This window comes from Acipenser ruthenus, chromosome 8 (assembly GCF_902713425.1).
Source record: "Acipenser ruthenus chromosome 8, fAciRut3.2 maternal haplotype, whole genome shotgun sequence".
NCBI lineage: Eukaryota > Metazoa > Chordata > Actinopteri > Acipenseriformes > Acipenseridae > Acipenser > Acipenser ruthenus.
Genome location: NC_081196.1, coordinates 64130755 through 64158317, shown reverse-complemented (window position 1 = coordinate 64158317; position 27563 = coordinate 64130755). Strand labels below are relative to the sequence as shown.

Sequence of the window (27563 nt, the reverse complement as noted above, 5' to 3'; positions counted from 1 at the left end):
ACAATGCATACCTTGCATTTCGAGTGTTTGGTTCAATCCAGGTTGAATATGAACAATATACTTATTTCCTGGGGTATTACTTTGCCCTCAATCGCCTGTTAAAATAATCAAATCACTTTTAAAAATGCAGTCACTTTTATTCAGCATCATGTTTACACACCACTTATTTTTCTTGTTCTTTCGTTTTGAAGAGGAGGCTGGGTTTAAATGAACCCAATAAAAACAACATTGATTATTTGCTTCCCTTAAAGATTTGACTTCTTTCAGATATACAACTGTGGGGGTGTACAATTAACAGGTACGTTACATCAACAGACGTCAGGGCATATGGCTAATAAGGTTAGAAAAGAAGTGGAAGCACAAACTATAAACATACGTGTATGTAAACTGAATGCATGTGCATATGTTTGCTGTAGAGTGACTGAAGACAGAAAATGGTTATCATCCTTAGTTTGAAGATTCTGTATACAATGTGAATTGAACTCCTGTGACTGTTTCAGCTGAATGGAGACTACGAGAGATTTATGAACTTCAAAAGCATGCAGGTAAAGTTCACTGTGGAATCACTTACCAATATTAACCCCCTCACACTCTAGTGAGTGTGGAATTGAAGGCGCTATTCAAGATTGGCAGGGGAAGTGGTATTATCCTGTTGTCTACAAAATGCCAATTATTTCTAATAAAGTTAGGACACATACAAATGTAAGAGCACATATTGCAAAACTGGCAGCAAAATGGATACAGTTGCATAACAAGTCTTATAACCAAGAATTCAAAACTAATCCCCTATTTTGCAGAAGAGTTTTGTTTTTCAGACTTTGGATCCTGCGTTGACACTAAGTTTAATTGAAGTACTGTGTTTCCTGTCCCTGTTCACTCCCAGTGCCACAGGTAATATGACAGTGAGTGTGAAGCGCATGTGGATGTAGGAGCAGGATAAATGGGCTTCATCAAAGTGAATAGAAAGTCTACAGCAAATAAAAACTGGCTGCTGCAAATGACAATATATTTCTTGTTAGAAAACAGAGCTGTAAAACAATAGCAAACTGGTGAGACTCAAAATTAAATGATATTTTCAACAGAAAAGAAATGCCATTGTAACAAGCAGTTTAAACATTTCACATTTTTAAGTGCACTTTCACATGCTGCATGATACACAGTACAGCAACCTCTTACTGTTCTTCAGTACTCTGCACTAATTGCTTGAAAATGCACCCCCCCCCCCCCCCCCTTCTGAGGAAAAAGTACTGCAAGTACTGCCTATTACTAAACAATATCCTTTACAAATAACAAGCACGACATTCATATTACTAGACTGGTAAAGCCCCTCAATCGTGGCGTGAATGCTGCCTTTCTTTTGCTTTTATGTGCTGTGGTTGAACTCAAGTTCTCAAGGCTGCAGTTTAGCAGTCCAAGGTCCCCCTTCCGTCTTTACTGAGCAGAGATACGCCTGGATTCTCCTTCAGCTACAACAGTAGTAGTTACATTACACCACTTCCAAGGCTTCAATTTTCAAAGTAAACCAGAGAAGAAACTTACAGCTCCTCATTGAGTGAAGTCACAAAAAAGGAAAGCAAAAGAGCTGGAAGCTCCAAGTTTTCTTGTTTTAAGAGGAAAAAAAAAAGATTTTCCAGGGATTTTACAATTTATATACCCGCCCGCCCCCCAAAAAACAGCTTAACTCCAAGCAGACAAAACCATGAGAAACTGATTTAACCTTTAAAATAGAGTCAGGAAAACCCCTTTCTGTACATACAAGTGAAGGAATATAGAACAAATTCACACGAACAGAACAATGGTGTTCCTGCAAGCAGCTGTACTCTGCTGTTCCAGCTCGCTGCCCTCTGTACAGGAGGGAGGCACAGATACAAGTGACTACTGGAGCTCACTACCTTAGACAGCTTTTCTTTTCTTTATTAAATAGGGACATTAAACTTCCAAAGAAATGTCAGTACTTTATAACAGCCATGTATCTGTTACAGCATGCCGAATCCTTTGGCATAGGTAATGGCCTTTAAGAGTCTTTCTTTAAGCTTCTCCTGAGTGGAGTATTCAGGAAGCAAGAGGACATTAAAACACGTGTGTGATGTGGGTAACCTGGGGAGAGAGGAAACAGAAATCAGCTTACAGCAGCAACCAAACACAGGCCCGTATTCTGAAGCAGATTCTGAGAGGAATAAAGCAGGCAAGAAACAGGACGAAGCATCTTACTCTTCTGAGAAGCTTCATGCATTTTTATACCACTGAAACGATCTTATTCCTCAAAGAAAATGTGACTTATTAGAGGAATAAGGGGCTGCACAGACTTATTAGAGGAATAAGGGGCTGCACAGATTTATCAGAGGAATAAGGGGCTGCACAGACTTATTAGAGGAATTAGGGGCGGGCACAGACTTATTAGAGGAATAAGGGTTGTGCACGCAACACACACTTAAAAGGGCTTTTCTCCATTGTTTTTGTTTGTTTGATTGTACTTCAGAAGTCTACCAGGTGAACAGGGAGACACCCTGTGGCTGCACATTGTAAATGCAGTCACCCTCAATACACTTCAGTAATACAGTGCCAGGCATTTCACCAACGGGGGTTATCTTGCTAAAAGGGTTTGGAGTAAAATCCCCCCCCCCCCCCCCCCAAAGTATAAATCTCTGTGGGTCTTCCTTGATGTGATGTTTTAAATGTGACTTGCTTTTTTAGATCCAGAGTGTTAACAGAGATTTACTCAACATATATTATTAAGTATAGTAAGTGTGAATCTAGTAGAGTTTAAAGACCGCAAGTCGTCTTCCACAGTGCAAAGTGAAACAAGCAACGCTTAAAATCTACAGGTTACCGAAAAAAAAGATCATGTTTTACAGAACGTTTTCTTTCCTATGTTCAAAGTGTTACCTGTCTGTGTCTTGACCATTCTTGGCTATAATCATCTTAAGTTTGCCAAGGCCACCCACAGGGGCCCGGTCTGTGCCTGTGGTGAATTGTAAAAAGAGCCGTTTCTGTTCCTCTGCGAATGAATGGACGATCTCCCAGAAGCTCCTGTTTGAAAGCAAAACTAATCTTCATTCAAATTCAAAAATGACAATTTGCAAGACTAATAATAATGCACAGTTCTGTGGATTACTGTACCACTATCATTATACAAGACTGTAATAATAATAATGCACAGTTCTGTGGATTACTGTACCACTATCACATTATACAAGACTAATAATAATAATAATAATAATAATAATAATAATGCACAGTTCTGTGGATTACTGTACCACTATCACATTATACAAGACTAATAATAATAATAATAATAATAATAATAATAATAATAATAATAATAATGCACAGTTCTGTGGATTACTGTACCAAGACCACATTATACAAGACTCTAATAATAATAATGCACAGTTCTGTGGATTACTGTACCACTATCATTATACAAGACTAATAATAATGCACAGTTCTGTGGATTACTGTACCACTATCACATTATACAAGACTAATAATAATAATAATAATAATAATAATGCACAGTTCTGTGGATTACTGTACCACTATCACATTATACAAGACTAAATAATAATAATAATAATAATAATAATAATAATAATAATAATAATAATGCACAGTTCTGTGGATTACTGTACCACTATCATTATACAAGACTAATAATAATGCACAGTTCTGTGGATTACTGTACCATTATCACATATATAAGACTAATAATAATGTAATAATGCACAGTTCTGTGGATTACTGTACCAAGACCACATTATACAAGACTAATAATAATAATGCACAGTTCTGTGGATTACTGTACCAAGACCACATTAAACTGAGTATATTAGTATTATCAGTAGAACTCTTCAGGAAGTTGTTTGTAGCATGAAGTGATACAATATTAAGTTCCATGCAGAGTGAAGTCTGTAAATCTGACTAACAAACCACAATCAGATAGTTCCGGTAACTGCCACCATATAAAAAAAATTCAAGTTAGTCTCAATTACCGAAACACATTTTCTATAAAAGCTGCAAATCAAAATACAAACTTAAAAAGGACAATATCATCATTATATGAAATTAGTAATTATGAATGTGCATTCAAACCCCAAACAGCAATGTTTTCAACATTAATATACAGCACACGCAGACTCACCTAATGACACGGGATTCCCGGGTATAGCCTCCATCATATTCCGTTGTTTCTTCAAGTGCTTCAAAGTCTAGGTTCTGTGAATCAAACAAACACAATATATGCCAGGGTTTCAGTAACTGTTCTTGTGGATAGCGAGCGATTGAAGACTGAAGGGCCTTACCCTGCTTCCACAGATCAGCAGCTCGATTTCCTCGGGTCTGAATAAATACTTTAACGGAGACTCGCTGGTCACCATGTGGAAGCCTCTCCGGAACGCCTTGAACTGCTTTTCAACGCTTTTGTTCAGCATATATTCAGCGTACAGGGCAACAAACTCCTGTGAAAGAAACAGAGACACCAATAGAAACATTTCACCCAAGGTTTGGTAAAATCCAGCCTCTGAGGCAGTAACACTGGAGGAATGGGTTGGTTTCCCTCAAGAACAATTTAAACAAAGCAGCAGGACAGCCATTGCAGGTTTACTTTACAATCCTGTACATTTATAAACACTGATACTGAGTTTCCCTCATGGATCAAGTGAATGCTTGTATTTCCATGTTCGTTTCCTATTTGTAACATCAATGCAATGTGAAATCATTCTGTAACTTACCTTTCTGTTTTCATTAGTAACAGGGATTTTGTCTCCATTTTCCCTTAAATCATACATCAGCGGATTGCCAAAGAGATCGGTGTGTGAAATCTGGAAAGTGATCATCATGTCATCTTCAACACTGCCCTCGTATTCCAGGAGCTCGTTTAAACTTTGAAACAGCACCTAAAACACACTCAGAAAGAGAGTCAAAGTCAGCCCAAGCGTTTGGAAAAAAGCAAAAACCTGCATTTCTGTAAATCACAAGAATCAAGAGATCATCACAGTTCTAATATCAATCACTGGAATTCAGGCACAAGTTGAATACAAAAACGACAGTCAACCTCAGGAACTGGGAGCTGCGACTGGTCACATTAACAAATAAAAAGGCCAGTGTGTGCTTTCTGGGGGTTGCTGTGCTGAGGTTAAGGTCTGTGTGAAGGCTGAGTGTGTGAAGACCTGGAAGAAAGGTATTTAATACTTATAGTTGTGCAAGTGTGGGTTTTTGTGACCGGTAAACGGCGTAGCTGTCCAGTACAGTTAGAACTGAATAAAAGTTTAGTTAGAGTTCCAGAGAGGAGTTAGGTTTGGTTTGTTTTGGATGTAATCAGAAAAACACACAGGCACTGTCCTGTTTCAAATGAAAGTAATTGTTTTGAGTGCTTTATTTGTAACAAGGGGCTGGTGAGAGGCAACACCTGGGACACTACATACAAGGGTCAACTTTGTAAATGTATTTTATATATATATATATATATTATATATATATATATATATATATATATACACAGCTCTGGAAAAAATTAAGAGACCACTGCAAAATTATCAGTTTCTCTGGTTTTACTATTTATAGGTATGTGTTTGGGTAAAATGAACATTTTTGTTTTATTCTATAAACTACTGACAACATTTCTCCCAAATTCCAAATAAAAATATTGTCATTTAGAGCATTTATTTGCAGAAAATGACAACTGGTCAAAATAACAAAAAAGATGCAGTGTTGTCAGACCTCGAATAACGCAAAGAAAATAAGTTCATATTCATTTTTAACCAACACAATACTAATGTTTTAACTTAGGAAGAGTTCAGAAATCAATATTTGGTGGAATAACCCTGATTTTCAAGCACAGCTTTCATGCGTCTTGGCATGCTCTCCACCAGTCTTTCACATTGATGTTGGGTGACTTTATGCCACTCCTGGCGCAAAAATTCAAGCAGCTCGGCTTTGTTTGATGGCTTGTGACCATCCATCTTCCTCTTGATCACATTCCAGAGGTTTTCAATGGGGTTCAGGTCTGGAGATTGGGCTGGCCATGACAGGGTCCTGATCTGGTGGTCCTCCATCCACACCTTGATTGACCTGGCTGTGTGGCATGGAGCATTGTCCTGCTGGAAAAACCAATCCTCAGAGTTGGGGAACATTGTCAGAGCAGAAGGAAGCAAGTTTTCTTCCAGGACAACCTTGTACTTGGCTTGATTCATGCCAAAGCTGCCCGATTCCAGCCTTGCTGAAGTACCCCCAGATCATCACCGATCCTCCACCACATTTCACAGTGGGTGCGAGACACTGTGGCTTGTAGGCCTCTCCAGGTCTCCGTCTAACCATTAGACGACCAGGTGTTGGGCAAAGATGAAAATTGGACTCATCTGGGGGTGCTTCAGCAAGGCTGGAATCGGGCAGATTTGTCTTTGTGAAGGACGCATGAATCAAGCCAAGTACAAGGTTGTCCTGGAAGAAAACTTGCTTCCTTCTGCTCTGACAATGTTCCCCAACTCTGAGGATTGGTTTTTCCAGCAGGACAATGCTCCATGCCACACAGCCAGGTCAATCAAGGTGTGGATGGAGGACCACCAGATCAAGACCATGTCATGGCCAGCCCAATCTCCAGACCTGAACCCCATTGAAAACCTCTGGAATGTGATCAAGAGGAAGATGGATGGTCACAAGCCATCAAACAAAGCCGAGCTGCTTGAATTTTTGCGCCAGGAGTGGCATAAAGTCACCCAACATCAATGTGAAAGACTGGTGGAGAGCATGCCAAGACGCATGAAAGCTGTGCTTGAAAATCAGGGTTATTCCACCAAATATTGATTTCTGAACTCTTCCTAAGTTAAGACATTAGTATTGCGTTGGTTAAAAATGAATATGAACTTATTTTCTTTGCATTATTCGAGGTCTGACAACACTGCATCTTTTTTGTTATTCTGACCAGTTGTCATTTTCTGCAAATAAATGCTCTAAATGACAATATTTTTATTTGGAATTTGGGAGAAATGTTGTCAGTAGTTTATAGAATAAAACAAAAATGTTCATTTTACCCAAACACATACCTATAAATAGTAAAACCAGAGAAACTGAGTGGTCTCTTAATTTTTTCCAGAGCTGTATGTATAATATATATATATATATATATATATATATATATATATATATATATATTACACACACACACACACACACACACACACACACACACACACACACACACCGTAAAAATCGCTGTACGGGTCACACTGGCGTAAAAGTGGCTCCCCCTTTTTGAAACTTATTAAAAACTATTCTGTTTTTCGAATTTAAGTGCAATATGAAAATAGATATATAAAATATACATCCTGTATCACATCTGTATTACCCTACCGGTATTTTATTACAGCTTATCAAGTACCCAAACACTTCAAGAACGTATCTTCTTTGCTTTACTGAACATTTCTTTCCAAAACCACACTTAGGCAATAGTTCCAGCTCTGCATTGGCTTTTACAAATTCTCTTGTATTAGTTCAAATTTAAAAGAAAAGCATTAAACAGTGCTGCTTGCATCAATTAAAAAAAGCAACCCGCCCCATATAAACTAAAGAGTGCACCATCTAATAACCAGTCAACGAAACATCTTAGTGTTGCATACGTGCAGTACAATTGCATTAAACTTCCAGCTGTACAAATGCATTCGTTTTGTTGTTAATCAGAACCATAACCATGCACATACTTTACAAGGGCACCGCTGGTTTGCACGGACATGTACAACACATTACAGTATGTACTCAAGATATTCAAAGTACTCCATTCAAACTAAATGTTTTCTACCAGGCCATTGACACTTTCCTCCTCTATCAGCTCATTTTTCTTTTGCCATTTTAAGTCTGTCTTTGTTTCGTCTCCTGTCACATACTGCTTAAGTTTGTCCAGAATGAAAGACAGAGTATTCACTAATACCACCTGCCCAGAATGAAAGAATATTCACCTGAATTTTGAAAACAACTGCTTGCTTGTCATGGACCATAGGGGATCAAAATATGCAATATTTGTTTGAAAGTAATCTGGTCGATTGGCAATATTACAAAGCAAGTCATACGTTAACTCTGTACTTAATGAGGTCTCAAACTGTTCCCAGGCCTTTGGTTTCATCTAAAACCTTTTTTAAAACGTTACTGGTGAAACTCCTACCACGCACTCAGGCCCCAGCAATTCAATATGAAGCTACAAAGGCAGGCATAGCAAGTAAAGGCATTGAAAACAGCAAGCATGCAGCAACAGGATGTGTTCGTTACCGGATGAGAATCGGCCAGGTCGCGGAAAGTTCCTTTCTTCCCCATTAACTTTCTGTAGACGACCATGGGGAAGTGCACGTCGAGGATACAGTTATTGTAAATGGCAAGCCCCAGCACAATCCCAATCAGTGTAAACTGACCCTCCGTTTCGAACGAGGCCGGGTTCAACCAGCACAGTTTGGTCGTCTCGTCGTACGTGAACATCCCTGGAACACATTGTTAACAACAACAAATTGGTGAAGCATGCCCATGTATGTGCAGTGAAATAAACCTGACCCTGCTCCATCCAATTCACAGACAACTGCACCACGGCCTCTACAGCAGATTCAAAAGCCATGCCTTTCCAAGTCTAATTATTCACTCACTCCTGAAGAACCTGTAGTGATCCAAGGTTTGGATGCATTTTGAACAGACTATTTGCAAAGTGTGAATAACATGGGGATAATAAAACTGCAATATAAACTAAAAATAAGTTAATGCTTTCAAATAGGAAAATCTCGTAACAAATGCAATTCTTAACGTTTTCTAGCAGGCACTGTAATGTATATGATAATCACTGTATTTTTCAGGCTCTAACCCTAAATACTGAAGTATTTCATTTTCATGCACAGGGTTGTTTTGAGCTTCATTTCTAAGTTCACCTTCTAGTTCCTTTATATCCATTCACAATGTATTTGTGCGTATCCCAAATGAATTGTGTAGCTATAGTCGTCACAGATTCTTACTGTGAGAATAAGACAGGATGAGGGTGGATTCATACACTGACTGGCCAATAAACTAGGAGAATGCACCCCAGCTCCAGGGACCATAGAAGGGCATGGGATCTCTGATGGAATCGACAAACATAAAGTCAAATGACTACATGAACAGGATCTTCATGGCATTGAAACGATTACATTTAGAAACACTGACAGTGAAATGTGATTGAATCATGCCGGCTGTATTTCAGCTGTGAAGACGGTGTGTGGTTTGTAGAATTGATAATGTGGATGCTAAATGTTTAATTTATACAGGACACTCAAACTGTTCCGGCTCACCCCAGAAACCTATAGAAGTCATGTGAACTCAATATTTCAGCCACATTAAGTCACAAATCAATGTCATGGTCACCAAAATATACAGCATATTATTTTTAAAGCACTGCACACAGGATGACACATCAGCGTCAGCTTTGTAAAATTACTGACACAAAAGGGCGTTTTTTCTTGTACGACACCCACAATCCCACTGGACCAAGAGGATTAGCGAACACAGCTGTGTACCAGAACATGCCAGACATCTTAGGTCACAGGGCAAAGTGAAGGGTGCCGTTTTCCACAAGGAACACTGGAGAATGTGAAGTCAGCATCTCAAAGGTATACAGAGCTGTAGGATGACTACAGCATAGCAGCGTCTCACGGGGGTACTTCAGAGTTCCACTAGTGTGCAAATGTGTGTGGTCATGTGACCTGCTAGGCCTATATAACATGTGTGAAAGTTGGGTGAAACTGTTCAGCAATGAGAAATCCCAAGAACTCCCGTGACTACACCAGGGACATGATGGTGGGTGTCTATTAGTGTCTGCAGTGCTTAACATGTCCATCTTCTGGGATGGTAACCACTACTGCAAAGCACAACGCTTTGAAGACACAAGTAATGAAGCCTGCAAGCGTGGCAACGTATAGCAACAAACGAGACATGCTACAGTGGCCCCAATCACAGAAACCTTCAAAACTGCTGCAAAAACACCAGCTTCGACTGAAACAACGCACTACGAGCTGCACTGGCAGCAGCGCCAGTCTAACATTGTTTGGCCAGTCAGTACATGTTGCTGCTGCAAATATAAATACATTGAAGATACTGAGGTCCACAGGGTTACTGTGTATTATTGCAAAACATACTACTACTAATAATAAATTCAACAAATTTAGTTTGAAGATCTTTACCGATATCGCGGTTGAAGAGTTCCTCCACTACGAGTTGAAAGAACTCTTTGGAAACTCCTCCTTCATCCACGCCTTGCTCTCCTTCAAACTCCACGTACAGCTGCTTCTTCAAGTCTGCAGGGTTTTCCATGGCAATCATCTCAAGCTACAGCACAGAAGAAAAGCAATTTCAATGTGAAGAACCAAATGAACAACAGGGTTAGCACCATGGGATTAATACAGCGACTCGTTACAAAAGACTTGACATGGCAGACTCAGTGCCGGAGGTCTGTGTATCTGCAGCACACAGGGGTGCGAGTTTTAAATGAAGGGTGTTCTCTCAGTCTCAAGCACTCAATGCTGCAGCTTGTTGGGTAACGAGGGCTGCAGCGATTCACATCCTGAGGTCTGTGTATCTGCAGCACACAGGGGTGTGAGTTTTAAATGAAGGGTGTTCCCTCAATCTCAAGCGCTCAACGCTGCAGCAATTCACATCCTGAGAATATGATTAATATTTTTGTATTTAAAGTACCTAAACAACCGCTTGTATTAGCAGGGGTTCTGATTTCAGGGTTTTCTTTCGGAGGAAGTGAAGCATATTGGTTTTGCACCAATGCTTCATTGAAACATGATGAAACCTGATGATGAATGGCTAAAAAGCCCATGACTTGAACACAGTGTTTCAACAGCAACGTATTGCATTCGGTACCAGGTCCCCTGCAGCCTGCTGCACAGATTTCAAGAGCTTTCAACGAAATTCCCAAGTGGTGTTTCAAAACAAACACATTCTTCTAAAGGCATGAGCTTTACTACTGAATTCTGGGCACAGCTCAATAATAAAACCCGCAAATGAGAAGCAATATATGTTAGGCCCGTTGCCCATATCTGAACTTCACAGTTTGAATATTTTTTATGGCCATATTAAGTTTCATGGCTCTAGCATAGAAGGTTAATATTTTTTTTTTTTTATTTATCCTGCAAACAAGCCAATATCCCAAGAGTCCTACATGAATCAAAGCAAGTGTCAATGTAAAGTTTGCAAGCTTTAATAACATACTTGCCTCGTGTTGACTTGGCAGAACACAGCAAATGGATAAGTCTTTAAATGAAATGGGCAAAAACTGTGCTGTGTAGTAAACTAAAGTAAACAGCAAGGTAACCAAGCTTGCAGAAGTAAAAAGGAGTTGTTTGAATGGACTTGTGGGTCTGGTTGTCTCAGGATAGACGATCTTCAGGAGGAGATAGGATATGGAATAACATTCTCAGCCCCACGCTGACACCTTATATAAAAGACCACCTGTGCAGAACACATGGACACAATGAATACATTATACTAGATTTCTGCCTCCCCTAGAATTTGTTACATTAGTATTGTCCCTATAATCAAAATCACAGATTAAACCCAGCACAACACATTTCAGAAGTAACTGACAAATTAAGCCTGTCATTTTTATAGTGTCCACCTGAGCTCTGCAGTAGGGTCCGTTCACTGTAGCGTGATGAGGAGAAACAGTCCCCAACGGTTCTGCCTTCCTAACCTGCAGGAGTGCCAGAGCCAATGGGACAATCCCTCCGGAATCCCCAGAGAAGACCGGCGACTCCACACGGCCATGACGTGAACCTGAGCTGCCCTGCCTGTATCACTCGCCCTGCGGCTGTGCTTCTGCCCTGCCTGTATCACTCACCCTGCACACCATGCTGCTGTGTTTCTGTCCTGCCTGTATCACTCACCCTGCGGCTGTGCTTCTGCCCTGCCTGTATGACTCACCCTGCACACCATGCTGCTGTGCTTCTGCCCTGCCTGTATGACTCACCCTGCACACCATGCTGCTGTGTTTCTGCTCTGCCTGTATCACTTGCCCTGCGGCTGTGCTTCTGCCCTACCTGTATCACTCACCCTGCACACCATGCTGCTATGTTTCTGCCCTGCCTGTATCACTCACCCTGCGGCTGTGCTTCTGCCCTGCCTGTATGACTCACCCTGCACACCATGCTGCTGTGCTTCTGCCCTGCCTGTATGACTCACCCTGCACACCATGCTGCTGTGCTTCACATGTCATTGAAGTCCAGCATAAGATCTGTGGAGCATTGTGCTACTGGTATAAGATATTGACAAACAGTTATTGCAGTCTTCATCAAATCTGTGCGGCACCGTGCTACTGGTATATGATATTGATTCTTCAGAATTTGTGAGCCAGGAAAAGAAAAGCAGAAGAATATCCACTTGTCCTTGGAGTTGAATGTGGAACTTAAACCATACTGGTGCGTGTCAGAATGGGTGCAGTTTCAAAATGAGTGCAATTTCAGAATGGGTGCAATTTCAGTGAGTGGAAGTGTTTGGAGGAGATGACATTTCCCTGCTCAGCATATGTTTCAGTCGACCAAGGCAGTTCGCCACCACTTGCATCATAAGCTTATAATTCATTATTTTAAGACTTCATGATGGTAATTACATCATTATCTGCGGTCAGTGCCAGACAATTGCTTCCATATGGGATGGCGATTTCCAATGTAAACAAAACCAATTCAGTCAGTGAAAGAGGCTGGTATGAGCTGCTATGAATAATAAGAATTTCAAACTTTCCATCAACAATCGTTTTAAATAAAACCAAACGCATTTTATTTGAAATCAGTTTTCACTTTGCAAGAGAGTACTTAATGTCTTATTATTGAAAGTCCCGCTAAGCATCTCTGGGTGTTCATGCCTTCTGTTGTAATCTCTTGTAGTGATATATCTTATTAGCAGGGTGTGTCCAATGCATGAATTGTGAGGATGTTTATTAGAAGGGCCAAGAGGGTACCAAGCTATACCGGAAAACAGCTACAAAAGAAAGAATTGTTAAAGAATTATGTCTATTGCACTCTGATTCCACATGTTTAATAGTGTGTTAGGGTTATACAGCAATGCCTTTCTCTATTGCACTCTGATTCCACATGTTTAATAGAGTGTTAGGATTATACAGTAATGCCTTTCTCTATTACACTCTGATTCCACATGTTTAGAGTGTTAGGGTTATACAGTAATCCCTTTCTCTATTACACTCTGATTCCACATGTTTAATAGAGTGTTAGGGTTATACAGCAATGCCTTTCTCTATTGCACTCTGATTCCACATGTTTAATAGAGTGTTAGGGTTATACAGCAATGCCTTTCTCTATTACACTCTGATTCCACATGTTTAGAGTGTTAGGATTATACAGTAATGCCTTTCTCTATTGCACTCTGATTCCACATGTTTAGAGTGATAGGGTTATACAGTAATCCCTTTCTCTATTACACTCTGATTTCACATGTTTAATAGTGTTAGGGTTATACAGTAATCCCTTTCTCTATTACACTCTGATTCCACATGTTTAATAGAGTGTTAGGGTTATACAGCAATGCCTTTCTCTATTGCACTCTGATTCCACATGTTTAGAGTGTTAGGATTATACAGTAATGCCTTTCTCTATTGCACTCTGATTTCACATGTTTAATAGAGTGTTAGGGTTATACAGTAATGCCTTTATTACACTCTGATGCCACATGTTTAGAGAGTTAGGGTTATACAGTAATGCCTTTCTCTATTGCACTCTGATTCCACATGTTTAATACAGTAGTAGTATTAAACTGACACTGTTGCATTGAGAGTTCTGGGTTAATCCACACAATAAGACTCAGACTGAGACATCTCCTTCCCTCAAAACCATTTCTCACCTATCAGAGAAGTTTGCTTGCTTTCAAAATCCACGCCCAAGTGGTGCAATGCTAGAGATTAAGTGACAGGAAAGAATGACTGCAATTGAATTGAGTGCAGCAGATAGATGAATCCCTTGAGCAACTACCAGCCCCTTTACAAGTCATTAAAACCATCACAGTTAATTCAAGGAAAACGACTTGGTTTTAAAGAGAGTAGAAATCCTATCTTCTTGCATTACTCCAGCAGGACCATCGTGGTGCATTGAGTGGCAGTCACATGGTTAAGATGCCCGGCACATGATTCAGGGGTTACCCCAGGTGGCAGGCACATGATTCAGGGGTTACCCCAGGTGGCAGGCACATGGTTAAGGTGCCCGGCACATGATTCAGGGGTGACCCCAAGTGGCAGGCACATGATTCAGGGGTGACCCCAGGTGGCAGGCACATGGTTAAGATGCCCAGCACATGGTTCAGGTGTTAATCTTAGTAGGTCTGACCAATGGCAACCAACCAGTCTGACCAATAATTGGTTAAATTCTATTAGACTAAACACGCTTGGATGCAAGTCCTCCGCTCTAGATTTTCTTAAACAATCAAGTAGCTTGAAATATAAAACCCATTTACTTTACTGAGTCTCACCCCCCCTACCCCCAGGCCCCGGTGAACTGCGTCTTAGCAAATATGATAAAAATTAATACATTGGTTTTGATTTTTTTTTAAAAAAGGGTTTATTAAACTTCACTACCTCCTTTAATTCCCTTCTTTCAACCCCTTTTTAAAGATATACCTTGCTACATTATAAATCCCACACCACCTATTCATGTATAGTTTCATAAGGTGAGGATTCTCTGCTCCTACACCCAAGCTTTTGAAGCAGGCTGAGGAGAGCAGTACTTACTCTGACAAGGGCATCGTCGATGATGTGATCCCGCCGCACTTTGAGTCTCAGGTAGGGGTTGAGCTGCTGCCCCTGAACCAGGCTGTAGAGGACAGTGATGCGCCGCTCGCTGTACATGCGAATTCTGTTGTCGTAATACAGTCCCAGGTTCTTGGTTACAGCATTGAGGATAAAGGGGCAGGTCATGAAGGAGAACTTGTTCTCTGTCTCCACCTTGAAGAACGTGTAGTCCTTGTCCATCTCCAGTACGTCGTTGAGTGGCTCGTTTACAAACTCCTCGAAAGGGAGAAGTGGTTTGCGGCAGTCGATCGTCTTTACGCCCAGTTCTGTCTCCAGCGGGTCCACCCGAGGCCCCTTCTTGTTCCTCCGCTCCTCCCCCAGAAGCTCCTGCAAAGTGAGCTCGCTGGACTCGGGGATGGGCTCCTCGTCCTCCTCCTCATTGTGCTCTCTGTCCACATCGCCTCCCAGCACATTTGCATAGTAAACTATTTTCAAGCATTTGGTGGCGGCCACGACGGCGTCATCGTCGTTCACCAGGTTGCGGCTGTTGAACTCGTTGCTGATCACTTTGTAGGTGATGAGCTGCTGAAACGTCTCTGTCATGCGGCGGATCTGCCCTGCACTATACCGAGACCACAGCCGCACCAGCTTGGCTTGAGCAGGGAGCGGGAGCTTGCTCAGGGCTTTGCAGAACAGAGGCAGGGCGATCTCCAAGTACTCAGGGCTGTGGAGGTTGCTGTTCTCCATGACTATGATAAACAAGTTCAGATAATTGGGATCCCTGGAGTACACGTTATGGTACGTCAGGTCACATTCCACATTGGGTGACAAGTAAACCAGTGCGTTGAGAAAGGCTGCCTCTATCTTCTCATTGGCCAGGAGTTTGCTGTAGACCCTCCTCACCGCCTCCACATCCACAGACACTTCGTCAGGGCCCGGCTTGTTCACGCTGCTGGCTTCTAACCTGGAAGATGAGGCTCCTGAGTCTTCCTCCATTGCAGCAGCAGAGCAGGCGGCTTTCTCTTTCTCATCCTCATCTTTGTCCTCATCCTTCCCCTGCAGCGATTTCAGCTCTTCTTTCGTGTGCTGCTTGTTCTTGCGGAAGCTCTGCACCAAGCCATCGGCGCTGGAGAAAACTCTGCCGATCACCCGGATCAAAGGAGAATAATCCTCCTTTTCACCACAGGTCTCCAGGATCTCATACACTTTCTCCTCTGTAAGGTAATTCAAATCTTTAGGGGAAAAAGAAGCAAAAAGAATTGTAAGTTAGTGTTGTGCAAGTATTATGATTTCCCAGTATAAATTTTCATAGACACATTGCTGTATCTTAACTTCATACATTGCGATTTTTTGAAGAAGAATTATATTTCTTCTGGTGAACGTTCAAGAAAAAGTTGTGGGGAAAAAAAAAAAAATTCCCAAGCTCACTTACCCATGATGTGTGAATAAAAATAATAATAATGCATTGTGGGGAACACAAAACTTAATTTACCTCTGCTTGACCAGACCACAGCAAAACTTTTTTTAAAGCCATCAAATACACACAGGGAGATTACATTTACTCAAAGCTGCTGCAGCTTCAAGGAACAAAATGAGGTTTAAAATAGAAGTGCGATTGCAAATGCTTTTTCCACGCCTTTTTAACCCATAATGAACAGGCTAGAAACATCTGCCATAGCAATGTCCACAAGGTGTAGGGTCATCAATTACAGGTAGGAGTATTGTTCTGGAGGCACACGCATTGTATTACGCATGCCTCCAGAACAATGCATTACCCCAAGGGAAGTGCAAAAAGAGTGTTCTTCAGAATGAAGAGAGTCACAATAGAGAGCGTTCCCTGTGAAACACCATGCATTCAAAGTATCTTCTTCAAAGTACCTACCAACTAAGCAGTGTTTAAACACAATGCATGTCAGGGATTGTCTGCATAACAAATGAATAATTCGTGAGGGACAGCCCATTCATTCTGGGACCGCGGTTGTGTAAACACGATCACACTGAAGTGTTATTCTGGAACCTCGGTCGTGTAAACACGATCACACTGAAGTGTCATTCTGGAACCTCGGTCGTGTAAACACGATCACACTGAAGTGTCATTCTGGAACCTCGGTCGTGTAAACACGATCACACTGAAGTGTCATTCTGGAACCTCGGTCATGTAAACACGATCACACTGAAGTGTCATTCTGGGACCGCGGTCGTGTAAACACGATCACACTGAAGTGTTATTCTGGAACCTCGGTCGTGTAAACACAATCACACTGAAAGTGTCATTCTGGAACCTCGGTCATGTAAACACGATCACACTGAAGTGTCATTCTGGAACCTCGGTCATGTAAACACGATCACACTGAAGTGTCATTCTGGAACCTCGGTCATGTAAACACGATCACAATTTGCCCAAACACCAATATTTTTCAATAAAACTTTCAGGAAATATTGCAAGATCCTTCAAGTCATAGAATAACACATTTTTATACATGTGTCCCTAAGCAGAATATATAATAAAATTACTTAACATTTAATATATATATATATATATATTGTGTTGAGAAAAAAAAAAGCGAAACGTGTATATGGTTTCTGAAGTACTTTATAATGTTCCCCAGAGTGTTCTGAAAAAAAGGACAAGATGCTAATGTTATTTTGTAATGTGAATTTTTATAGGAAGAGTCTCAACTACAGCCAAAAAACTGGTCCCACTGAAAAGCGTTTGGTCCTGAAAGGGTAAACCACATCAAACATCATTATAAGTGTGTATGTAGTCTGCATTTTCCCTCTATCTGTTTTATTTTATTACGAGTGTGTTTATAAATTAATATTACAGCTCCCTTCGATGCAATACCAAGCATCGCCTTCAAAGCTGTCATTAACTGAAACGGCTTTCTAATGTGAAACAAATACTAACTAAATAACTTACACATTATGGAGGACTTTTTTGACAGCATTATTAAAAATAAAAAACTAGCATTCATGTAAATGCACATCTTTCTAATCTGTGCTCATTCTACTGCTTGTGTTCACTGTTCAGAAAACAAACCCTAATCTGTCTGTCCCAGCATTTTCACTCCGCATAAAAGTAACGCACTGCATTGCACATTCGGGTGGAATGAGTAAATTAAAACAAAAAAAAGAACCATTAAAACTACAGTTTTAGTACTTTTCATTTTCAACAACATAAAATATGTTCTACAGTGTTGCCAGGGATACAGGAAAATCCATATTAGGGCAGCAGCGTGGAGTAGTGGTTAGGGCTCTGGACTCTTGACCGGAGGGTCGTGGGTTCAATCCCAGGTGGGGGACACTGCTGCTGTACCCTTAAGCAAGGTACGTTACCTAGATTGCTCCAGTAAAAACCGAACTGTATAAATGGGTAATTGTATGTAAAAATAATGTGATATCTTGTAACAATTGTAAGTCGCCCTGGATAAGGGCGTCTGCTAAGAAATAAATAATATTATTTGCATAGTATATGTTTTTGGAGAGGTTAGCTGCATATAGTAACAGAAGTTAATGTTTAACAAACACACTACAGTTGTAGCTTGACTTGTGAACTGTACCGTAGTGTGAATGATCGATTTCAGCTCCATGCCAAAAGGAAATTCTCTTAACACGACTTCTGGAAACAATGTGTACAGTCTGTTCTGACGCCATATTTAACCAAAATGCTAGAAATCCGATCCACTGTGCGCCACCAATCCCATTTAAATGTACACATCACAGCCCACCAGAATGGTAAATAACATCCTGTGCTCTCCCCAATCATTCTTCATTTTTAAATTGCTTCCCATCCACCTCACCTTCCTACTCATAGTCTGGTGTGCTTTTTACATGTACATCGAGCGAAGCTGGCGACTCAGCGAGTGTGCATTAAGGTGTGTTAGAAATGGATAGCTTAATTTGCTACACAAGACAACGGTTGTGGGGATCAGCACTGGTATTTACATTCACTGGATCCGAGGACGACCCACGCCCCACTGCATTATTTGTCAACCAAAACTCTTAATCCTGCAAAACTGAGACGCCATTTATCTACAAATCATTCAGGAATGTGAGAAAAACAACTTTAAAACAAAAGAAACAGCAACTTTATCATCAGCAACTTTCCATGTGTAGAATGACAACATTCCTCGCTGACCTGGTAGTGAAGACTCAAGCCCAGGAATCTCATTAAGTTAGGTACGTTATATAAATACTTTACTTTCTACATGTACTTATACATACACACATACAAACTAGTTTCAAAATGCTGTTGTGAAAAAATGCATGGCAAGTGATCTGTGGGAAAAATCCAAACCCCAAAAGGTGGTCCCTACTTTGAAAAAGGTTGGGAACCCCTGTATTAGGATCAGAAGAGTTATTGTTGTTTTCAGCTTGAATAAGGAATGTGCATCAGGAAATGTATTAATTTGCCTACAGTTAAAAATCACATGCAATCCTTAATCCTTGAATCTATTTTTTCTATTAAGTCTATACTAATATGTGCCAAGTTGCATTTGTTAAAGTTTTGCACAGATTACATGAAGTGATGCTAGCAATAAAGTGAGGGACTGTGCAATATTTTGAATGGTTCTGAACATAAAGTAAATGTTTTACACCTTTGACTCTCAAATGCATTTAGAACATTTAATACTAAAAACAACCCAGTCAGTTACTGTACAGTACATGTTATACTGCAGAATTGGCTTGATTGGTTTCATTTATTTATTTATTTTTTGTATAACTGTTTATGCATTTCTAGGAAAAATGTATGTATAGTTTAAATGATAAATTATTTAATTATTTTATGCTTAGTCAGGTAAGATTCTGCAAGGAAAGGCTTCCATTAACCATACACGTGGTTAGACAGAACAAATGGTAAAATGGTAAAATGGTATTTTCAGGTAATGCATGGCAACGTTTGCATTCTCTGAACTTCAGGTCACTCGAAGTTACAGGCGGAAGGAGGTGTGGCTGGAAGAATCAGTACGTTACCTTTGAAGTGATCCCTCGCGGGAGGCTCCTCCGTCCGGTTCATCCCCCTGGCGCTGCACGCGTTGTTGCGGGCTCCTTTGGCACTGGTCTCTAGGTAAGCAGCACTCGTTCCTTTCTTGGAGGGATGAGGATCACAGAGTTTTGCATTAATCTTATAAAGATCGAGGGCCTTGATGGCGGCCGCATTGTTATCCACACGATGGAAACTCGGACAGGAAGCACAGAACTCATTCGTGCAGGCCTCATTTCCACAGCCCTCAGTTAACTGCTGGTAGTAGCGCTCTATTAGATGCTTTGCAGCCGCTCGCTTCCTGTACCAAATATTCAAACAGTAGGCACAAGGATTAGTACAGCCTTCAGGGCAGGGTTGTATTGAGACACAGTGGAGCAGTGCATTCTCATTCAATTACTTGCTGTGTATACAATGAAAGAGCACCTGATTAAACTCCACTTCAACACATTCTTTATTCAGGTTTACTACATTAAACAATACATAAAATAATGGCAATTGTAATGCTATCAGATGTGCCAATTCCCAATCATGGTCAGTTATCACTATAAAACTACAGCATCTTCTCAGACAGCGGTGAGTAATAAATATGGCAAGAAAAAAAAAGAAAAAAAAAACATGGGAGAAGAAAAGGAATACAAGACAACTAACAAATGTTTTACATAACTGGGAGCTGTGGAAAACACTAGAACAATGACACCTAAATACAATTCGAACAAAACAATGACATTCTCTTAACTTAAGGCCAGACAGCATCTTTCCATCTTTGTGTAGATAAAAAGGAAAAATGCACAGAATTGCACAGCAAAGACACACTGGACTTGTATTTGATTTTAGGCGATATAGCTTTGACATCCATGTATAGAACACTCTAAAAACGTCATGTTTTCAGCAAAAGTGTTGCATGAAATCGTCTAGACACAGCTACTGCAAAAGGGGGGCAGGACGTTTACAACTGGTTGGACAACTGATCATAAAAATAAAAGCACCTCCTTGTAGACCCAACCATGAAAGCTGCATCTAGCTGTATCACCCTCTTTATCCTTGGGGTCTTGAACCATAAGCCCTGAAGATACACAAGGAACTGAGCGGCTGATCAAACGGTTTCTTCTGAAGATGCATTGGAGAGCGACTCTAGTATCACGAGGACACTGACAATGAGGATGACCAGATCCATGACCAAACCCTGCTCCATGCAGGTCAATACACTAATAAGAAAGTTAGCATTGTTCTTTATTTATTTTGTGGGGCACACACGTCTCTTGTACCATAAAGGGATGTAAAGCTGATGAATGAATTCCACCAATGTTGGATAGTATTTTTCGTCAATTGGGACAATTCTCACATCCTGGTTTTTGAAAGGAAGACACATGATGGCAAACATCAGGCATTTCAGAAGCTTTCTGCTGACAAACATGCTCTTCTACCTGGTCTTTCCTGTGGTCAACGGCATCATCAAATGCTGATTGTGAGAAACCCTGCCGCCTGCTTGCTGTGTCATCAGCTGTTTCCATAACGACCGACATGATTAGAAGACAATTCCTCAGTGGTGAGGGAAGCAGTTTTCAAATTCATAGGAAATTAGAATGTTTTTTAAAAGGACTTTTCTAAGATTCATGGAACTAAAAAATGAATGAACACCTAAAACAACTGTAATGTTGGTGCTAGCTGTTGTCAGGCTTTTGGTGTTTGATGCTGCCGACTTCTGGCTTCAAATCAAAGCACATCGCCACCGAAAACGCCACCAAAAAGTTACTCACTTTTGCTGCTGAAAATAGATGGGTGTTACGTGACCTTGGTTTTAAAAAAGTAGATATGAGAACTGACCGAGAAGTGAAACTAGCAACTGTGAAAAACTCCAAAGGTGAAGGCTTCTGTTTTCATGCAGCCTAAGTTCAATTCTACCAACATGTTCTTTTTTTGTGTTTGTTAAAAATGGTTATATATCACAATATCACCTTTAGTATGCCAACTACTGTATTGTTTTTTGTATTATCCCTCATGCTTTATTAACTATATACCTTCATTCAAAATGTCTTACTCTCACTAAAGCCTACAAAAAGATTTGAATGTAGAACACAGACTAATAAAGGGCTTTCTGGAGACTGAAGTGATCTATACCTTCCTATTGCGGAGACTAACAATGACGTTTTTTAAGGGCGTGATGCTTTCCTATTCCAAAACCATGCTCACAGTGAGAGCGAGGGTGTGCTCACTATTAATTACTTGTGATGCTTTCCTATTCCAGAACCATGCTCACAGTGAGAGCGAGGGTGTGCTCATTGTTAATTACTTGTGATGCTTTCCTATTCCAGAACCACTCACAGTGAGAGCGTGGGTGTGCTCACTGTTAATTACTTGTGATGCTTTCCTATTCCAGAACCATGCTCACAGTGACAGCGAGGGTGTGCTCACTATTAATTACTTGTGATGCTTTCCTATTCCAGAACCATTCTCACAGTGACAGCGAGGGTGTGCTCACTATTAATTACTTGTGATGCTTTCCTATTCCAGAACCATGCTCACAGTGACAGCGAGGGTGTGCTCACTGTTAATTACTTGTGATGCTTTCCTATTCCAGAACCATGCTCACAGTGAAAGCGAGTTAATTATTTTTAAAATGTGGTCATAGCAACTGGAAGCACACATTAACAAATAGATAGATGTATGTATTGTATGTAGCAGTGGGAGCTGCTACATACAAGAAATGCTGTGCTAGTCTGGGTTTATCAGGTTGTCTCACAGAAATGCTGTGCTGGTCTGGGTTTATCAGGTTGTCTCACAGAAATGCTGTGCTGGTCTGGGTTTATCAGGTTGTCTCACAGAAATGCTGTGCTGGTCTGGGTTTATCAGGTTGTCTCACAGAAATGCTGTGCTGGTCTGGGTTTATCAGGTTGTCTCACAGAAATGCTGTGCTGGTCTGGGTTTATCAGGTTGTCTCACAGAAATGCTGTGCTGGTCTGGGTTTATCAGGTTGTCTCACAGAAATGCTGTGCTGGTCTGGGTTTATCAGGTTGTCTCACAGAAATGCTGTGCTGGTCTGGGTTTATCAGGTTGTCTCACAGAAATGCTGTGCTGGTCTGGGTTTATCAGGTTGTCTCACAGAAATGCTGTGCTGGTCTGGGTTTATCTGGTTACCTCACAGGAATGCTGTGCTGGTCTGGGTTTATCAGGTTGTCTCACAGAAATGCTGTGCTGGTCTGGGTTTATCAGGTTGTCTCACAGAAATGCTGTGCTGGTCTGGGTTTATCAGGTTGTCTCACAGAAATGCTGTGCTGGTCTGGGTTTATCAGGTTGTCTCACAGAAATGCTGTGCTGGTCTGGGTTTATCAGGTTGTCTCACAGAAATGCTGTGCTGGTCTGGGTTTATCAGGTTGTCTCACAGAAATGCTGTGCTGGTCTGGGTTTATCTGGTTACCTCACAGGAATGCTGTGCTGGTCTGGGTTTATCAGGTTGTCTCACAGAAATGCTGTGCTGGTCTGGGTTTATCAGGTTGTCTCACAGAAATGCTGTGCTGGTCTGGGTTTATCAGGTTGTCTCACAGAAATGCTGTGCTGGTCTGGGTTTATCAGGTTGTCTCACAGAAATGCTGTGCTGGTCTGGGTTTATCAGGTTGTCTCACAGAAATGCTGTGCTGGTCTGGGTTTATCAGGTTGTCTCACAGAAATGCTGTGCTGGTCTGGGTTAATCAGGTTGTCTCACAGAAATGCTGTGCTGGTCTGGGTTTATCAGGTTGTCTCACAGAAATGCTGTGCTGGTCTGGGTTAATCAGGTTGTCTCACAGAAATGCTGTGCTGGTCTGGGTTAATCAGGTTGTCTCACAGAAATGCTGTGCTGGTCTGGGTTTATCAGGTTGTCTCACAGAAATGCTGTGCTGGTCTGGGTTTATCAGGTTGTCTCACAGAAATGCTGTGCTGGTCTGGGTTTATCAGGTTGTCTCACAGAAATGCTGTGCTGGTCTGGGTTTATCAGGTTGTCTCACAGAAATGCTGTGCTGGTCTGGGTTTATCAGGTTGTCTCACAGAAATGCTGTGCTGGTCTGGGTTTATCAGGTTGTCTCACAGAAATGCTGTGCTAGTCTGGGTTTATCAGGTTGTCTCACAGAAATGCTGTGCTGGTCTGGGTTTATCAGGTTGTCTCACAGAAATGCTGTGCTGGTCTGGGTTTATCAGGTTGTCTCACAGAAATACTGTGCTGGTCTGGGTTTATCAGGTTGTCTCACAGAAATGCTGTGCTGGTCTGGGTTTATCTGGTTACCTCACAGAAAGGCTGTGCTGGTCTGGGTTTATCAGGTTACCTCACATATCTTAATCCCATCTGGTTTGGTTATGTTCATAATCAAATACATGATTTAATGTATTACTTGTATTGTAACACTTAAAATGTATTTGCTTACGATTGTAAGTCGCCCTGGATAAGGGCGTCTGCTAAGAAATAAATAATAATAATAATAATAATAATAATAATAATGTTAGGAGTGCAAACATATGGATTAGTTTTCAGTTGCTGGTAACATATCTAAGCCCCCAATTTATCTAATCTTATTTTTCAGCAGAAAAGTTTTTTTTAATTTTTTTTAGCAAGAACACATATTTGGATGGCTCGTTGCACACAGTTCGATTAACTACAATGCTCCCTACAACACTTTAATGACTAAAGCAACAGGTTGCCAACTGTAACGATAAGGGTCTGGAGCGCTGAGATACTGAACTCCCTGGGAAACACCATGCGCACATCTAGTATGGAAAGAGCTCATGCAAGAAAAACAGAAAGCTCAAGGGGTGAAATACAGTCGTGTGTAAACTGCATACCAAGTGAAGTCTTTTCTTTTGGCTAATGTCATCAGCATCAAAACAAATTTAATACAATTAAAATAAATATCACTACAAATGTTAAAAAGTACAACTACACAATGAACACACACTAGGACACAGCAAGCAGCACAGTTTGTACTTACATTCGGCTAGCTTCAAGGGTTTCTATGTGAGGGTCTCCTGATGATCTAATAGAAATAAGCATTACAATGGTTACAAATCAGTACCCTAATTACACAGCCAGTCACTGGTTCACAGACTACACTTCCATTTTCATTCCCAGCTCTTGCCACAAACAGCAATGTTCATGAATGCATTACTGTACTTTAAGCAATACAAAATGAAACTTAGCTGCAGTTATGCGCATCAGTTTGGTCATACCAATGGCTATAGGAATATCATGGCAATCTGCAGACAACCATATGCCATACAAGTATTTTATTAAAACAGTTGGTAAATATCTGTATTTTGGCACAAAATGGATCTCATTTTGACAGTAACAGTCCCAGTTGTTAAACCAGTTTGAGGCTTTCACAATGGAGACCACAGTCACTGTAAATGCTATACTGTATACAGCTTAGGAATATCCCCTGCAGCTGTGTGCAGAGATTGCAGATCAACACACTATTTTTAACTCTCATTATGCTCCTACTTTCAAAGTATACTTCTGTGGCCTGTTTTTTTATGCATGCTTATTTCAGGTACATTTTTTAAGGGCTCTTATGGTGAGCCTAAGAATGTTTCTCGCAAGTTTGTTTCAATGGACATTTTGCAAGGAAACAAAAAGTCAAGGTGCATGATGCACAAGTGTACTGCAAATCCCATTGTACTTTCAAGCAACACAACCCAACAGAGACCACACAAAACTCCATGTCTTAATAAAAAGAAGGTGCTTTTTATAAAACTCAAGGTGCATGATGCACAAGTGTACTGCAAATCCCATTGTACTTTCAAGCAACACAACCCAACAGAGACCACACAAAACTCCATGTCTTAATAAAAAGAAGGTGCTTTTTATAAAACTCAAGGTGCATGATGCACAAGTGTACTGCAAATCCCATTGTACTTTCAAGCAACACAACCCAACAGAGACCACACAAAACTCCATGTCTTAATAAAAAGAAGGTGCTTTTTATAAAGGAATGAAACGATACTGTGTAAGAGGTGCTATTTATCAAAACGTGTCCCCACTCATTACCGCTGTACATACGTCAGATACATGGACATGCGTTTTGTACTGTATAGCAAGTTATTCTTACGCTTTCATAAAAAGACAGTTCCTGTTGAAAACTGCATCCGATGGTAATGACGACTACTATTGTTGTAACCAGACACGGATCACACTGCAGCACTATCAAATAATACCCTATCAAATAATACACCTGGGGAGCTATTCATTTTCTATTTATAAAACGAACACGAAGAGTCATCAAAACGTACGACCGGTTTAATTTAAGCACAGAGATGCAGAGGAGCTGAATTCTTTAACTGTGACTGACCCACAGCGGAGGCGCATCGGTCACCGTGATCTGAACTGTACTAGCCAAATCAAACCCAGTACTACAGCTACTAATATTACTGTCGACAAATAAGCCAACCTGATTTGATCCAATTGTCAGATTATAAACACACACAATCACACACACAATCACACACACACACACACACACACAATTCCAGTGTACACAGAAACCCGTCGTATTTGTATCAGGAAACAGAAATGCCCTTTATTAGTAGCAGTACAGTGTGTGCAACTGACAGAACCGCCTTTCTGGGAAATGACAGGGCATGACTAACTATTACAGCTGGCATTTCGATTTACTAAAAACAGAACGGCATCTAACTGCTGTCAGTCCAGCGCGTTAAAAAGGATACCAGGATGGGTTTATTTAGACAACATCTAAAAATGCACATAGTAGAGGCTTAACGTGCTGGTATATTACAAATCTCTAAAATTATACTGTAGGCCTAACACGGTTAGCTGTACGCTCTCGCTGTTCAACTGTCAAAAACACGACTTGGCAATAAATAAATAAATAAATAAATAAATGTAAGAACTCTCACACCGAATGAAATGACCTTCCGTAATGCAGTTACAAATAGTGACAATTTCACCTAGGCAATCTTACACGCCTCTTCCACAAATGTTCTACAATTCTCTTCTCACTTTGCTGTTCCCCGGCATCCCCGGCCTTGCCCGCACCCCTTACCGACCTGTCTGCTCTTGCTGCCGGGCTCGGCTTGGCCTGTGGTGGCGTACACTCACAGTCCTGCTTCTCGTCGGAATTCATACGAGACTCTCTCTCTGTTTGTTTGCGTATGTATACAAACACCTCCCTCGGTTAATTTGCTGCGATGTCAGCAAGACGCCGGAATGGGATGTTTGTTGTTGCTGCTGTTTTTTTTTTTGGCGGAGGTGTCTGCTTTAGTGAGATAACGTTTCATTTCAGGCCCGTTTGACACTCTGATTTCCACAACACCAACTCGGCCATCTTGGTTTCCACCGGGCTGGCCGTGCACAAGGGGAGCTATCCCAGGATGCAGCGAGCGCAGCGCTCGAGCAGCCGGGGATTGCGCAGCTGCAACCGAAGACGAGGTGGCGTGCGTGCAAACCGCACACAGCGAGCGGGCTGAGGGTTGCGCTTTGCAAAGCCTTGTGCCGGAATCCCCTAAAGAAAGCGCCCATATTGGGGCAATAATAAAAGTAACAGCAGGGCAAACAACCCTCCTATAATACAATATGGGCACACACGGACTGAGTAATGAATTATATATAGATTGTATACTGTTAATCCATGTTACAATAACTACACACGATACACAGGTGTGGCATCTTCACGCGCACCTAATATTAGCAAAACGGTATCATTATGAGATGTCCAAATTAACACGTATTATTATTATTCATATTATTACTGTGCGGCAACAGCGAACTCACCCCGCTAATCCAGTCCTGAGATAGCTTGGCTGCCTGCCGGGGACGGGGGTTACTGCATGGTTTCAAATCAGGGTTGGACTGTGTGAATT

The 27563-nt window shown here is 41.0% G+C and overlaps 1 protein-coding gene across 4 annotated transcripts; it reads right to left on the bottom strand.

The window, feature by feature from the left end:
- Positions 1–116: 116 nt before the first annotated feature.
- LOC131737812 (ubiquitin-protein ligase E3A) lies at positions 117–27563 on the bottom strand. 4 transcript variants are annotated; one of them, XM_059029486.1, is made up of 11 exons: positions 27475–27563; positions 24680–24724; positions 19712–20022; positions 14738–15969; positions 10182–10326; positions 8257–8462; positions 4731–4895; positions 4302–4457; positions 4142–4215; positions 2887–3030; positions 117–2097 (listed from the first exon to the last, which is right to left on the bottom strand). In XM_059029486.1, coding segments are annotated over exons 2-11 (2556 nt in total). In that variant the 5' UTR covers positions 24682–24724; positions 27475–27563; the 3' UTR covers positions 117–1976. The 4 variants fall into 4 exon arrangements, with proteins under 4 accessions (XP_058885469.1, XP_058885470.1, XP_058885468.1 ...); XM_059029487.1 differs by having other exon boundaries at positions 19712–19826; positions 27475–27559; XM_059029485.1 differs by lacking the exon at positions 27475–27563 and adding an exon at positions 26751–27105.